General features: G+C 42.7%; 1 protein-coding gene across 5 annotated transcripts in view; it reads right to left on the reverse strand.

Moving 5' to 3' along the window:
- LOC106612963 (CMP-N-acetylneuraminate-beta-galactosamide-alpha-2,3-sialyltransferase 4) overlaps window positions 1-17378 on the reverse strand; it is a 56753-nt gene that overhangs the window by 5577 nt on the left and 33798 nt on the right. For 4 of the 5 annotated variants that reach the window (XM_014214690.2, XM_014214691.2, XM_045724667.1 and 1 more), the window contains 5 exons: window positions 11938-12035; window positions 8482-8545; window positions 7893-7988; window positions 5285-5474; window positions 4755-4892 (listed from right to left, as the gene is read on the reverse strand). In XM_014214690.2, the coding sequence (XP_014070165.1) occupies window positions 4755-4892; window positions 5285-5474; window positions 7893-7988; window positions 8482-8545; window positions 11938-12035 (586 nt within the window). Of the gene's footprint in view, window positions 1-3415; window positions 4233-4754; window positions 4893-5284; window positions 5475-7892; window positions 7989-8481; window positions 8546-11937; window positions 12036-17378 lie in introns of all 5 variants that reach the window. The other variant, XR_006771186.1, reaches the window with a different exon arrangement.

Here is a 17378-nt window from a genome sequence, read left to right on the forward strand (position 1 = left end):
GTCTATCACAGTGCCATCCACCACTGCGACCTGTATGCTCTAGTCGGCTGGCCCTCGCTACATATTCGTCGCCAGACCCACTGGCTCCAGGTCATCTATAAGTCTATGCTTGGTAAAGCTCCACCTTATCTCAGTTCACTGGTCACGATAACAACACTCACCCGTAGCACACGTTCCAGCAGGTATATCTCACTGATCATCCCCAAAGCCAACACCTCATTTGGCCGCCTTTCCTTCCAGTTCTCTGCTGCCAGTGACTGGAACGAATTGCAAAAATCGCTGAAGTTGGAGACTTTTATTTCCCTCACCAACTTTAAACATCAGCTATCTGAGCAGCTAACCGATCGCTGCAGCTGTACATAGTCCATCTGTAAATTGCCCACCCAATCTACCTACCTCATTCCCATACTGTTTTTATTTTATTTACTTTTCTACTCTTATGCACACCAGTATCTCTACATGCACATCATCATATGCTCATTTATCACTCCAGTGTTAATCTGCTAAATAGTAATTATTCGCTCCTATGGCCTATTTATTGCCTGCCTCCTCATGCCTATTGCACACACTGTATATAGACTTTATTTTTTCTACTGTATCATTGACTTGATTATTGTGTTATTGGCTTGTTTATTGTTTACTCCATGTGTAACTCTGTGTTGTTGTCTGTGTCACACCGCTTTGCTTTATCTTGGCCAGGTCGCAGTTGTAAATGAGAACTTGTTAAATAAAGGTGAAATAAAAAATAAAATAAATAAATAAATACAAATAATCCCAGCCCCTGTCCCCACAGGAGGCCTTTTGTCTTCTGGTAGGCTGTCATTGTAAATAAGAATTTGTTCTTAACTGACTTGCCTTGTTAAATAAAGGTTAAATAAAACTGCTGTGTGTAAATAATGATTACCAATGTTCACAGAGGCAGCAGAGGGAAATTGTTTCCACATGAGAGCTGTGAGGGGGGAATAAAATCCCCTTTTCCAAAGAATAGGGTAAATTTAGACTTTTTTTACATTCAGCATCACTCCCATCAAGGGAAATATAGTATTCTTTCTAACAAAGATATCTACATATATTTCAGGATGTTGTGTATCCCTGGAAACAATCAAAATTAATGTAAACATTACAGTTTTGAAAAATAAAATATCTCTTGGCACAATTTATAACGGGTATGGGGTTAATCCGCCTACAAATGTCTGTACTGAATTAAATAATTACCACTTCCTTTCTAAAACCATGTCTACCTTTATTTCCAAAACACAATTCTAAATAATCCCAACCGCTTTTTGTCTTTTAATCATTATAAGCATCTTTTAACACAGGCTTAAGACCTAACAAACAGTTTCTATTTAAAAAGAAAAACACATAGGCCAGGCCCTGTTGTTACCTCATGACTACTGACCTGTAGCACATCTGGAGCCATGAAGTGCTTTGAAAGGCTGCTCATGGCTCACATCAACACCATTATCCCAGAAACCCTAGACCCACCCTAATTTGCATACCACCCCAACAGATCCACAGATGGTGCTATCTTTATTGCACTCCACACTGCCCTTTCACGCCTCGACAAAAGCAACACCTATGTGAGAATGCTATTCATTGACTACAGCTCAGCGTTCAACACCATAGTGCCCTCAAAGTTAATCACTAAGCAAAGGAGGTCATAGACCTGACCGTGTGGTGCAAAGACAACAATCTCTCCCTCAATGTGAACCAGACAAAGGAGCTGATTGTGGACTACAGGAAAAGGAAGACCAAGCACGCCCCCATTCTCATCGACGGGGCTGCAGTGGAGCAGGTTGAGAGCTTTGTTCCTTTGGCGTCCACATCACCAGCAAACTAACATGGTCCAAGCACACCAAGACAGTCATGAAGAGGGCACGACAAAACCTATTCCCCCTTAGGAGACAGAAAAGATTTGGCATGGGTCCTCAGATCCTCAAACAGTTCTACAGCTGCACCATCGAGAGCATCCTGACTGGTTGCATCACTGCTTGGTATGGCAACTGCTCGGCCTCCGACCGCAAGGCACTACAAAGGGTAGTGTGTACGGCCCAGTACCTCACTGGGGCCAAGCTTCCTGCCATCCAGGACCTCTATACCAGGCGGTGTCAGAGGAAGGCCCTAAAAATTGTCAAAGACTCTAGCCACCCTAGTCATAGACTGTTCTCTTTGCTACCGCACGGCAAGCGGTACCGGAGCGCCAAGTCTAGGCTCAAGAGTCTTCTAAACAGCTTCTACCTCCAAGCTATAAGACTCCTGAACATCTAATCCAATGACTATTTGCATTGCCCCCCCTCTTTTACGCTGCTGCTACTCTCTGTTATTATCTATGCATAGTCACTTTAATAACTCTACCTACATATACATATTAACTCAATTACCTCAACTAACCTGTGCCCCCGCATATTGACTCTGTACCAGTACCCCCTGTATATAGCCTGGCTATTGTTATTTTACTGCTGCTCTTTAATTATTATTATTTATTTATTTTTTAAATGTAGGCATTTTTCTTCAAACTGCATTGTTGTTAAGGGCTTGTAAGTAAGCATTTCACTATAAGGTTGTATTCGGCGCATTTGACAAATAGCATTTGATTTGATTCCAGAGATAATTTTTTTAATTTGCATTTTAGTCATTTAGCAGACGCTCTTATCCAGAGAGACTTACAGTAGTGAATGCATACATTTCATATAATGCCTTGCTCAACTTCCCATTAGCGCAACCATTGACTCAACTTACTCCAAGGCAAACGTTTTGACTATATTAGCCCACATAGCTACAAGGATGCACTATCTTGCTAGGTTTAGGACCTCATATTGAAGCTTATAGAGACCCCAACTGATGTATAGAACAATCTTAAAAGTATCTACTTTGGTTTAGATACAAGCATCGTGAAACCTCTAACACAATAAATTCATTTGACTTGGTGAAAATCAGTTTTTTGTCCCTAAGTTGTTTACCACTTTTTCCATGTGGTTTCTTCCTTCACAGACTGAAATGATGGGGTGACTCAACGTATCCCTTTGGCTCAACTTACCCGACTCTCCCTTCTCTGTTCCATGTAATCATTACCCTTGGTTTACTCAACTACCCACCATTTCCAAGGAAGCTTCTTGTTCAGGCACATTATTCCCCCTACTGCTTTCTCAATTCCTTCCAATAGACCCCTACTGAGGTGCTGGGGGTCTGCAGTATAAATCAGCCAAATAAAATACAAATAAAACAACAATACATAAAACCTTCAAAATGGCAGACCAATACTGAGTGCAGGAGCTTTTCCAAGGTAAATGTCTGTCTGTGAGTGAGTGAGTGAGTGAGTCCTGCAGGGCTTTACAAGCATGCTGTCTGACCTGGACAGCCATTACTCGTGCCCTAAGGAGAGAGAAACTGGACCGGAACAACCAAGTTCTCAAACCTGTGCTTCTCCTCTCTTCATCACACTGTACGGGACATTCCTCCATTCCTGGTTCCTAATGCACTTAGCATAAGTGCCTTTTCTTCCTGAGCCTGGCTGGGCTAAATCTGACATTCTGTGTGCATTAGTCTCATATGGTCGGTCACCGAGCGCTCCAACTTTTGTAGTGCCTCGCATAGTTTGGACATTGGCCCATGGAGCCTTGGTGAGGTGAATATTGTCACTGCTGTTCGCCAACCAGACCAGATTGGTGGGAGTCGGACCTTTGTTTAGGAAGGGGGTGGGGGTGGCGGTGGGGGCTGTCTGACTGACAGGGGCATTAGTTAGCCCTCTAGCACTCCTCAGCTCAGTCAGCCTCTGTATTGTAACCAGGGGAACTGCCTGCTGCTGCCGCCTTCTCACAGGGCATGTGGATGACTGCCAACATGGCAGCGACGGGGAGGGGTGAGAGTTTGGCATTGGGGATGTGGGGCTGCGGTCGGGCCCCTGTGACCCTGGAAAGCAACAGGGGAGAGGGGAATGAGGGGAAAGGGGCCAGGATCGAGTGCTCGGCATGGTTCCTGTTCTCGCTCAGAGTAAACAGCCTACGCCCTCCAGCCAGACACCCAGCCAGCCAGGAGACAGCCAGCCAGGGTTGAGCTCATCTGGCCTGTAGGGCCACGCAGATGGAGCAGGAGTGCTATGCTCGGGCTGCCCCGCTGATCGCCTGCAGGACCCCTTCTTTCCCACTGTTCCCTCGGCACAGACACCAGCCAGTTGTGTTTGCGTTTCAGCAGTCCAAAGAGTGCACAGCCTCAGTCTCTGACACAGGGGCTCGCTGGGGGAACAAATTAAACCAAACTTAAGCTGGCTTTGTTCCATCTCAAAGACATCTCCACCATGCACTGAACAAGCCCTCTTGGCAGATGGACCATTTGGCCAATGAAAACATAATTCCACATTAGTTATAGTTCAAATCAATGTACCATGTATTTCAAACCCCAGAATTCCTCAGCCAAACAGAGAATTGTACTCCCAATTTGTGAACAGAAAACAGCTCAATGGCTTACTATTCAAATGTCATCCATCACAATATTCTATTCCGCAATAATTCTTCTTCATTCCATTAGTTCTGTTGTTCCATTCTGCATATGTTCTACTGTTATTTTGTGGAATTCCCAGCAGTATCGTTTTTTTCTTGCTCATCCATTTCTGGATAATCAGTAGAGTGTTTGGGACTGGTAGAAATGGTAGAAATGTATACAGACAGCACAGAACACTGGCCACTTCACATGGATTTATTTTCTGCCCATTACCTGGTTCCCAAAGTGGCTAGGAGTAAACAGAGCTGATCCCTTACCTGTTTGCTCTTTGGTTGAAGTGGGATTTGTAGCAGACTGCTGGCCGTCCCATGCAGGAAGTGAGGGTCCAGCACCCGGATGCGACTGGTCCTGCCCAGCCAGATCTGTGGAGGGGGCTTCCAGAAACCTTTCCTCACCTGACACACACACACACACCCACACACACACACACATACACACACACACACACAGGAAAAGGTGTGTTGATTAGTGAGTGCACACACACAGAGCCCGTGTCTACACAATTGAGGCCCTGTTTAAGTCTCATTCTCCTCAGTTTCTCAGGGCAACCTAATCGATGTGTAAATGAAGGAGTAATGACCCTGTTCCTAATCGTGCTGATAGCGACCATAGCAGCCTGAGCTAAACCAGAGAGTGGAGGTGTTTGGGCTGCTGAGACTACAGTTGGATTTTCGAGTAGGTTTGGCAAGGCTGCCATTGATAATGTACATTTTGTCACTGCGTGGATTGATTGCAAGTACCAGGGAAGCAGCTAAAATGGAGGTGTGTGTGCGCACACATCCAGTACCCTCTTCTCGTCGTACAGGATCTCTTTGAGCCAGCGGAGGTCCTGCTGTTTGAAAGGCACTAGGACCATGAGGGTGTCAGGGTCGTTGTGCATGCTGGGGTTGTAGGAGGCCGACTCAGGGTAGAAGAGACGCATAGTGGTCTTGTTCCCCACATCATCCTCATAACCTCTGACAGGGGCGTCATTCAACCTGCACAGGGACACAGAGAAAGAGAAACCTTAGCCATTCACTTCTATAAAAATAGTCATTAAACAGAGTAAAAACACCAGCACACAATTCCTGTAGTGTAAATAGCAACACTCCAACCACAAAGGGTTTTCTTAGTGAGACTTCCTATTTATCTTATTTTCCCATGACGTTACTTGTAGCCCGCACCTATATACTTGTAGCCCGCACCTAAGTTTTTTGGATTGTTTTTATTACATTTGAATAAAAAAGCAAACAAGTAACAGTGCTACACTGGACAAAAATAACATGGAGGAGTTGCTAAGTTAATTCTACGGTTGCCACCAGTCACAGTTCCAGTATCCTTGCGTGCGAGGAATGTCAGTCACACCATCGCTGGTGAAATTGACTACAGTTCAAGTGACCTTCATATTCTGAGTGTTCGCATGATAAATTGAAAGCTGTTCTACCCTCCCTGTTATGTAACAGAATGCACTCCACTATTTCACCACCATGTATCAAAACAGGTGAAAACCCCTGTCTAGTTTCTAGTGTTTAGGATTTTACACTTTAATACAAGATTGTTCTAATTGTGTCTGGCGTTTTAAGATTTTTCCAGCCTAATGCAAGTGTGGGAAACATCAGGCTTGGTAGGAGAACAGAGCACCAAATGTCAATGAACTCTGTTTCCTCAGCCTGTGAGATTAGATTCAGAGAATGGGAGAAGTAAGAGCTGAGCAGAACAGAACAAAGCAGAACAGACCAGAGTGCATTGTGCCTGGATATGACCTAACCCTGGATATGACCAGGCAAAATTGCCTGGGCTGTTGGTAAGAGGCTTATAAAAAAAACTAAAAATGCATGTGTTCCTTCCAAGGCTATAAATCTGATTTGAAGAGGGCGCTGGGGATGTTTTTCTGCATGGTAGACCAAATCCCCCTTTTAAGCGCCTGAGTTATTAACCCAACAGTTGACTGATTGCATAAAGAAAGGCATTAAAGCAAGGTCACCAGTCTGAGCTGGCCATTATAGTACAGCATTATGCTTCCATGGGCAAAACTAATTAGACTACCCCTCTTTAGAGGACAACGCATCATAGAAAATCTGTTTGTTTTTACTGGATTGCGGGAATTGCTATGGAAAATGCCATTGGGGGACTGGCTAAATGCTATTGTAGCTATAGACTGTACCCTGAGCCATATTTAGATATCAAATGCAGGCCTGCCAACCCTGTCCAACTTTTTAGAGTACCAGACGGGCGCGACAAATTGGAGATTCAACTCGCAAATCTAGTGCAAAGGCATTTTAGAAGCAATGCCTCTATAGCTGATACCGGACACTCATTCATTCTTCATCGCGTAGTCTTCTAAACTCACGACTCCATGTAATGCCAAGATGTTTATATTTGTTTTTGATTATACTTTTGTAATACTTTTTGTGACGTGGATCATAATTACAGTTACAGTCTATCAGATTGCGTGATCCTCCTAATGTTACGTGGAAAATACAACTATTGGGACTCAGAATTAATTGTATATCACACTCGCACAAATGCGACCAGTTATTTTTCGTATTTGCATTTAATTTCTTTCACTAGCAAATGCGAGTGAACTGCTGGCACTTCAGAGCCCACTGAATGTCCATCTTATGTTCGCTAACATTAGCTTGAAACAATTAGTGTTTACCTTTCCACAACACACAGAGCCGAAAAGGGATTTGTCTATGTGTTCACGTACAGCTGACAGTTGGTAAACTCAGCATCACAACAAACAGGAGGTGCAGACCCGGGGTAGCTACATCAAATAATGATGTGTTAATCTCCATGTCCGTTGACACGAACTCTGTACATGTATGTGTGTTGCAGCTCAATAATACAGCCTTCCTTGTTGCTCAGTTGGTAGAGCATGGTGTGTGCAACGCCAGGGTTGTGGGTTCGATTCCAATGGGGGGCCAGTACAAAAACAAAAAAAAATGCATGAAATGAAAATGAAATGTATGATATGTATGTATTCACTACTGTAAGTCGCTCTGGATAAGAGCGTCTGCTATATGACGTAAATGTATAATCGGGATGTTAGATTTACTCTGTGGATTTATTTTTTAATAAAATGTTTAAAAAAAATCAGGCCCTATTCATTTCTGCGTACTTTTAACTCGGATCTCGTACCTGAGTACATGGGCAGAGAATTGTGTAGTTGGTACGCAAAATGCGTGCATGTCGGCAGGTCTGCAAATGATATGGCTCTTGACTGTACTGTCTGCAATATAATGCACTCTATGTACTGATATTGATTAGGAACACCATTAATTGTGCAGGAACATTATTGGATAAAACAGAAATGGGGAGTCGTAGGAATAGTTCAACAGAAGAGGAGGGAGGATGGACTTAATGAAGATTTTTGTGGTAGAAAACAGGATGGAACCATTAGGCTTAATACTTACCGGATCACCACATCATACTCGTTGATGACGCCCCCCAAGGAGCTGTTTTTAATGGCAAACCCATTTCCTATGACTGCACATGTTCTGCAGTCTAGACTGAGGAAATACAACAAAATAAATTAAGTTCAGTATAATTCACTGCTTCCTATTATTACAATCCATTTACTTTAGTGTTGCCTGTATTATCATTCTAGAGTTCAAGACCACTTTCAGACGGGTGACTGTAACTGCACACTACAGTAGAACCACTGGACATTTTCCAACACTGCCATTGTAATAGTGACTGGTCACACTGCTTGGTTTGACATTTGGCATTCTTGCTTGAAATTAAGTAAGGCAGCTTCCTTGTCCACCCATTATATACACACACCACAGGGACGATTTGAGTCATTATGTTAGCACAGCATTTACACTACATTGTGGAGAGTAATAAAAAAAAGACCCTTGTGTATATTGCTCTCAGACGCATATCACCCATCGGTGGTTCTTTGTGATCTTAACAATTATTGTAAGAAATAAAGTGGTTCATACGGCACACCAAAGGTTAACAACCTTGCTAATATGGCTAAGAAACACTCATCACACTTACCGATCAATGCTGGCCGGCATTTTGTAATTGGCAATAATGGCTAACACTCTCAGCAGCAGTAACTCTGGAAAGGAGAGAGGGATTAATAAAGGTGTGATCACTCAGACTGACTGTAGACAAAAGCATTTATTTAACCTTTTTTTAACTAGGCGAGTCAGTTAAGAACACATTCTTATTTACAATGACAGCCAAACCTGGGCAAATTATGCGCCGCCCTATGGGACTCCAAATCACGGCCGGATGTGATACAGCCTGGATTTGAACCAGGGCCTGTAGTGGCACCTCTTGCACTGAGATGCAGTGTCTTAGACCGCTGTGCCACTCGGGAGCCCAGATGCTGAGGACAGTTTGTCTTCACATAGAGAAGTCTATATTGAGAGGACCAATGACCCAATACTGTTTCCAACTAACTAGTCATAAACTCAATACATGTCGCACACGTTTTCTGGAAAGTGGACATTGACTCCATAATGCTTCTCGATCAAATGTATTTTATAAATCCCTTTTTACATCAGCAGTTGTCCCAAAGTGCTATACAGATACCCAGCCTAAAACCCCAAAGAGCACGTATTACTTTATAGCAGGGGAACAGTGGTGACTTTTAGAGCAGTATATGCAAACGGCTGCTCATTCAAAAAGGAACTAGACCAAACAAAACAGGAAGGGACTCGAGTCAACTCTTGGTGAACTAACAGAGTGTAGAGCTTGGCTGAGAATAAAATGTATATATATTTAGTAACTTTTTATATAGATGTCATTTTTCTTTTTCAGAGGGGCGTTACATGTACAAAAACAATAAAATAAATGCATACAAAGATAACCCTGACCCATTCCCCCTAAGGCCCTATCCACCTGCCCGCATCCTCCCTCCCCACCAAGAAACTATGCTTCCCACCCTGCCTAACTGAGATTGTTCTTTACAGAGTCAAGTATATTTGTCCAGGCCTCAATTGTTCCTTCACTAGCACCATTCATTCTCGCTGTCGATAATCCTAATTCAATAACTTCTAATAGTAACTGTATCCACTGGTTAAATGGGAGAGAGTGAGGTGGTTGCCATCATAGAGACAACATTTTTTTTGCAGCATTGCTTCCTGCCAGCAGTAATCTTCTTTGATTGAGAGATTCAAGGGGCTATCATTGTTAAGTAACAAAATAGATGGATTGAATACTTACATTTCTGCACTTCAAAATGTATTTTATAACTTTTCCCCAGAAGCATTTAAGTGCAGGGTTTCATGTAAAAATCTTCCCAGCGTGAAATAGTTCCCAATCGTTCTGATCGTTCTTCATTGTGACGTCATGCTGTAAAATTTATCCCAGCTTGAAAATATTCCCAGTTCAATAACTACATGCGCATCTCTTTATGTGGATGGCTTAGCTCGTCTCTTTATGCGGATGGCTGAGTTCGTCTCTTTATGCGGATGGCTGAGCTCGTCTCTTTATGCGGATGGCTGAGCTCGTCTCTTTACGCGGATGGCTGAGCTCGTCTCTTTATGCGGATGGCGGAGCTCGTCTCTTTATGCGGATGGCTGAGCTCGTCTCTTTACGCGGATGGCTGAGCTCGTCTCTTTACGCGGATGGCGGAGCTCGTCTCTTTATGCGGATGGCTGAGCTCGTCTCTTTATGCGGATGGCTGAGCTCGTCTCTTTATGCAGATGGCTGAGCTCGTCTCTTTATGCAGATGGCTGAGTTCGTCTCTTTATGCGGATGGCTGAGCTCATCTCTTTATGCGGATGGCTGAGCTCATCTCTTTATGCGGATGGCTGAGCTCATCTCTTTATGTAGATGGCGAAGCTCGTGCGGATGTTTCTCTCACACCATCCCTTAACCTCGAAAAACTGTTCTGTGGGCACGCACATTTGCTTCACACATCTGTCAATCAATGGTGACCAGGAGTATTGACTCGGACCAATCAGAAGCTTGTTGAGGCATGAGGTCAGCATATAAATACCTGGACTCGCACATCAAAGTGCTGAAGGTTGATGTAAGGAGAGATTTTTTGCGATTGCAAAGACTTGGGTGCTACGTTTTCGAATGACAGTGCATATATTTGTTTGTTAGTTGAGTTTATTCATTCTTGCTCACAGATCAAACTGAAGAAATGCAGAATTTACATTACTAATAATGGCAAAACACTCATTTTGATTCATAATTACATTGTTTTTCAATTTTGCACCAAAAAGAAAGTGTGAGCAATAATAAGACCAAAGCATAGTTTACATTGTTTTAAGGGATAAATCAATGAAGACCTCTTCCAGGGCCATAGGAGACACCATATTTCTCTATACTCAGCCAGTGGGGCAGAAGAATCATGTCTAAACCAATTTAGGATAGGGCGAAATGCTAGAGCCTGGAAATACAATTTAAAGTTTGATACAAATAGTCCTCATATGTCTTTCCTTGCAATGTACATTTTAAAACCGCACTATGAATTGTATCCCAATAGCCAGAAGGGGGAGCCATGGGAAGAATTAAACTACAGAAATTTAGCCGTGGCAATATATTCATTTTGACGGTTAAAGCAATTGGGATATAATTCCATCTATTGAGGTCAAATTTAATTGATTTGAGCGTTCTGTTGAAGTTTCTGGCAATGGTTTTATATAAAGAAGGAAGTATTTCTACTCCCAATTATTTCAAATGGGAAATTACTGGGACTCCATAAATAGAGATAGAGTCCTCCATTGGTTCTTGAGAGGCAGTAGCGCTGATTTGGTTAGATTAGTTTTATAACTTGAGATGAAGCTGAATTTATCTTCAATGCGTTTGGGAGCGATTGAGATACATTGTCTACATATAGTAAAATATTGTCTGCGTCTAATGAGATTAAGTGATCTGTAGATTTGAGAGAAATTTGTGTTAATTCCTACGATTGACGAATTGCCTGGGCCAGACGTTCCACGGATAATATGAATAGCAAAGTCAAAATTGGATCGCCTTGTCTGGTACTTCTAGTGATTCTGAATGGAGCAGAGGGATATCGCCTGTTATATGGCTGAGGGATTGACATATAGTATTTTAATAATATTCATGTAATTGGAGACAATTCCTATATGTTCCAAGACAGAGCAGAGATATGACCATTCTAGACTATCAAAAGCTTTTTCTGCATCAAGAGATAATACAGCCCAAGGAGCTGTTGTTTCTGATGAAGCATCGAAGATATGTAATAGTCGATGGAGGTTATCCAAGGATAAACACTTTTTAACAAACCCGATTTGGTCCATGTGGATCAATTTGGGTAAGTAAGTCTTGAGACGACAACATTTTGGAAAAAACATTTAATATCTGTGTTTATCAAAGATAGGGAGCGATAGTAAGAACCTGGGTGGCATCAATACCTTGTTTAAATAAAAGTGTAATTAGAATTAAATGTATTTTCATTAAAGGCTTTGTGCTTTGTGGGAACGAAAGGAAAACAAAGAAATGACACAATGAAATGAGAGAACATACCACTTCCTTTAATACCGTAGGGCAACGCTAATGTGGACTGATGTTGTCGCCAGAAGAAATCATCCAGTTTGAAGAAGAGCTCTGTTTGTCTGCTAATGCTGTATTAGGAACAGTGGAGAAAATAATTCACATTACAACCTGGAAATACGCAAGGGTATAGTGTACAGTTCCTACTAAATATTCCATACTGCCAATGGTATGGGGATATAAAGTACACACTGCTGACCTGGCAGTTATAGTTTCAGTCATTAAAATGGAAATGACCTGAGCCATAATTCCTTCTCATAGTTCAGTCTAATCAACCCCCATGTCTATCAGGCAGACAAATCGTACGTATTATAAGCAAAGACGATTTCAATAAAAATGTTCCCCTCTCAACAAGTAATATGTTTACATGATGTCATTCAGCAAGCATGCCCCTCCATAAAATCAACTGTTGGCATTTTTACTGCCAAGAAGAAGAAAAAAAAAGATGTACATTGCATTCGGAAAGCATTCAGATTCCTTCACTATTTCAATTTTTTTTACTTTTACAGCCTTATTCTAAAATAGATTAAATCGTTTTTTTTAATCCTTTGTATCAAAAATAAAAACGGAAATATGACAATTACATTATTATTCAGACTCTTTACTCAGTAATTTGTTGAAGCACCTTTGGCAGCGATTACAGCCTCGAGTCTTCTTGGGTATGACGCCACGAGGATCTCTGTGTACTTTGCACCGTTCATCTTTCCCTCAAACCTGACTAGCCTCCCAGTCCTTGCAGCTGAAAAACATCCCCAAAGCATGATGCTGCCACCACCATACTTCACCGTAGGGATGGTATTGGCCAGGTGATGAGCGGTGCCTGGTTTCCTCCAGAAGTTACGCTTGGCATTCAGGCCAAAGAGTTCAATCTTGGTTTCAGCAGACCAGAGAATCTTGTTTCTCATGGTCTGAAAGTCCTGTAGTTGCCTTTTGGCAAACTCTTCTTCGACCTCATGGCTTAGTTTTTGCTCTGACATGCACTAGCAACTGTGGGACCATATATAGACATATGTGGTCCCTTTCCAAATCATGTCCAATCAATTGAATTTACCACAGGTGGACTCCAATCAAGTTGTAGATACATCCCAAGGATGATCAATGGAACAGGATGCACCTGAACTCAATTTTGAGTCTCACAGCAAAGGGTCTGAATACTTATGTAAATAAGGTATTTCTGTTTTTTAATTTCTAATACATTTGTAATAAACTGTTTTTGCTTTGTAATTATTGGATATTGATGAGGAAAATGTTTTATTTAATCTACGTAACAAAATGTGGAAAAAGGAAAAAGGTCTGAATACTTTCCAAATGCACTGTACCAGGCAGGGTTTTTACTGTGCTGATAGTCACTGTTTAATATCTTTGCATAGTCACTTTACCCCTATCTACATGTACAAATTACCATGATTTAGAAGGAATTGTCCGTAGATCTGGGGAAGGGTACCAAAACATTTCCTGAGCATTGAAGGTCCTCAAGAACACAGTGGTTTCCCATCATTCTTAAATGGAAGAACTTTGGAGCCACCAAGACTCTTCCTTGAGCTGGCCGCTTTGCCAAACTGAGCAATCTTGGTGTGTTTGAACCACAAGAGTTTGTTGGTGATGTGGACACCAAGGAACTTGAAACTCTCGACCTGCTCCACTACAGCCCCGTCGATGTGAATGGGGGCGTGTTCGGCCCTCATTTTCCTGTAGTCCACGACCAGCTCCTTTGTCTTGCTGATGTTGAGGTTCTTGTCCTGGTATTCTCTAACCTCCTCCCTATAGGCTGTCTCATCGATGTCGGTAATCAGACCTACCACCGTTGTTGTCGTCAGCAAACTTAATGATGATGTTGGAGTCATGCTTGGCCACGCATTCGTGGGTGAACAGGGAGTACAGAAGGGGACTAAGCACGCACCACTGAAGGGCACCTGGGTTGAGGATCAGCGTGGCAGATGTGTTATTGCCTACCCTTAGCACCTGGGGACAGCGTGACAGGAAGTCCAGGATCCAGTTGCAGAGAGGTGTTTAGTCCCAGGGTCCTTAACTTAGTGATGAGCTTTGTGTGCACTATGGTGTTGAACGCTGAGCTGTAGTCAACGAACAGTATTCTCACATAGGTGTTCCTTTTGTCCAGGTGGGAAAGGGCAGTGTGGAGGGATTGAGATTGTATCATCTGTGGATCTGTTGGGGATATATGCAAATTGGAGTGGGTCTAGGGTTTCCGGGATGATGATGTTGATGTGAGCCATGACCAGCCTTTTAAAGCACTTCATGAATACAGACGTGAGTAGGAGGTAGTCGGGGAGGTAGTCATTTAGGCAGGTTACCTTTGCTTTCTTGGGCACAGGGGCTATGGCGGTCTGCTTGAAACATGTTGGTATTACAGACTCGGTCAAGGAGAGGTTGAAAACACCTGCACACCCATCCAGCATCACTACTGGACGGTTCTGACTTAGAATATGTGGACAACTACAAATACCTAGGTGTCTGGTTAGACTGTAAACTCTCCTTCCAGACTCACATTAAGCATCTCCAATTCAAAATGAAATCTAGAATCAGTTTCCTATTTCGTAACAAATCATCCTTCACTCATGCTGCCAAACATACCCTTGTAAAACTGACTATCCTACCAATCCTTGACTTCGGCGATGTAATTTACAAAATAGCCTCCAACACTCTACCTTGCAAATTGGATGCAGTTTATCACTGTGCCATTCGTTTTGTCACCAAAGCCCCATATACTACCCACCACTGTGACCTGTATGCTCTTGTTGGCTGGCCCTCGCTTCATATTCGCCGCCAAACCCACTGGCTGCAGGTCATCTTTAAGTCTTTGCTAGGTAAAGCCCCGCCTTATCTAAGCTCACTGGTCACCATAGCAGCACCCACCCGTAGCACCCGCTCCAGCAGGTATAGCTCACTGGTCACCCCCAAAGCCAATTCCTCCTTTGGCCGCCTTTCCTTCCAGTTCTCTGTTGCCAATGACTGGAATGAACTGCAAAAATCACTGAAGCTGGAGACTCATATCTCCCTCACTAACTTTAAGCACCAGCTGTCAGAGCAGCTCACAGATCACTGCACCTGTACATAGCCCATCTGTAAATACACCATCCAACTACCTCATCCCCATACTGTTATTTTGCTCCTTTGCACCCCAGTATCTCTACTTCCACATCTATCACTCCAGTGTTTAATTGCTATATTGTAATTATTTCGCCAGTATGGCCTATTTATTGCCATTACCTCCCTTATCCTACCTCATTTGCACACACTGTATATAGACTTTTTCTATTGTATTATTGACTGTATGTTTGTTTATTCGATGTGTAACTCTGTTGTTGTTTGTGTCGCACTGCTTTGCTTTATCTTTGCCAGGTCGCAGTTGTAAATGAGAACTTGTTTTCAACTAGCTTACCTGGTTAAATAAGGGTGAAATAATTTGTTCGTTCGTGCATGCTCTGAGTACACTGCCTGGTTATCCATCTGGCCCAGCGGCCTTGTGAATGTTGACCAGTTTAAAAGTCATACTCACAGCGGCTATGGACAGCATGATCACACAGTCATTCCAGAACAGCTGGTGCTCTCATGCATGCTTCAGTGTTGCTTTCCTCGAAGCGAGCATAAAAGGTATTTATCCCGTTTTGTAGGCTCACTTCACTGGGAAGCTCACGACTGGGTTCCCCGTTGTAGTGCGTAATAGTTTGTAAGCCCTGCAACATCCACGAGCGTCAGAGCCGGTGTTGTAGGACTCAATCTTAGTCCTATATTGATGCTTTGCCTGTTTGATGGTTCGTCTGAGGGCATAGCGGGATATCTTAGAAGCGTCCAGATAAGTGTCCCGCTCCTTGAAATCAGCAGCTCTAGCCTTTAGCTCATTGTGGATTTTGCCTGTATTCCATGTCTTCTGGTTAGGATATGTACGTACGGTCACTGTGGGGGCGACGTCGTGGATGCACTTATTGATGAAGCCGGTGACTGAGGTGGTATACACCTCAATGCCATTAGATGAATCCCAGAACATATTCCAGTCTGTGCAAGCAACACAGTCCTGTAGCGTAGCATCTGCGTCATCTGACCACTTCCATATTGAGTGAGTCACTGGTACTTCCTGCTTTATTTTTTTACTTGTAAGCAGGAATCAGGAGGATAGAATCATGGTCAGATTTGCCAAATGGAAGGTGAGGGAGAGCTTTCTAGGCGTGTCTGCTTGTGGAGTAAAGGTGATCTAGAGGTTTTTTTCCTTCCGGTTGCACATTTGACATGCTGGTAGAAATGAGGTAAAACGGATTTAAGTTTACCTGCATTAAAGTCCCCGTTCACTAGCAGCGCCGCTTCTGGATGAGTATTTTCTTCTTTGCTTATGGCCGTATACAGCTCGTTGAGTGTGGTCTTAGTGCCAGCATCGGTTTGTGGTGGTAAATAACCATGAAAAATATAGATGAAAAGTCTCTTGGTACATAGTGTGGTCTACAGCTTATCATGAGATACTCTACCTCAGGAGAGCAATACCTCGAGAGTTCCTTAATATTAGACATCGCACACCAGCTGTTATTGACAAATAGACACACACCACCACCCCTCGTCTTACTGGACGTATCTGTTCTGTCCTGCCGATGCATGGAAAACCCTGTATAAAACCCTGTATATAACTGTATATTATCCATGTCGCCGTTCAGCCACGACTCGGTGAAACATAAGATATTACAGTTTTTAATGTTCCGTTGGTAGGATAGTGTTGATTGGAGCTCATCCAGTTTATTATCCAGTCATTGCACGTTGGCCAATAGAACAGATGGTAGAGGCGGGTTACCCACTCACCAAAAGATTCTCACAAGGCACCCGGATCTGCGCCCCCTGTATCTCCATCTTTTCTTCATGCGAATGATGGGGATTTATTTGGGCTGGTCTGTGAGCAACAGTATATCCTTCGAGTCAGACTCATTAAAGAAAATGTTTTTGTCCAATTCGAGGTGATTAATCGCTGTTCTGATATCCAGAAGCTCTTTTCGGTCATAAAAGATGGTAGCAGCAACATTATGTCCAAACTAAGTTACAAACAATGCAAAAACAAAACACACAAAATAGCACAATTGGTTAGGAGCCCATAAAACGGCAGCCATCCCCTCCAGCGCCATTATCTCAGTCTCATAGCAAAGGGTTGGAATACTTTTGTAAATATGGTATATCTGTTTGTTTTTTTATACACTTGCAAACATTTCGAAAAAACTTTTTTCACTTTGTCATTACGGGGTATTGTTTGTAGATTGATGAGAGAAAAAAATGTTATTCATTTTAGAATAAAGCTGTAAAGTAACAAAATGTGGAAAAAGTGAAGGGGTCTGAATACTTTCTGAATGTACTGTACAGTACTGAGACTCCAAGGAAAGGGGTGAGACAAACATCACAAGCACACTAGTAAAATGTATTAC

This window comes from Salmo salar, chromosome ssa09 (assembly GCF_905237065.1).
Source record: "Salmo salar chromosome ssa09, Ssal_v3.1, whole genome shotgun sequence".
Classification (NCBI taxonomy): domain Eukaryota; kingdom Metazoa; phylum Chordata; class Actinopteri; order Salmoniformes; family Salmonidae; genus Salmo; species Salmo salar.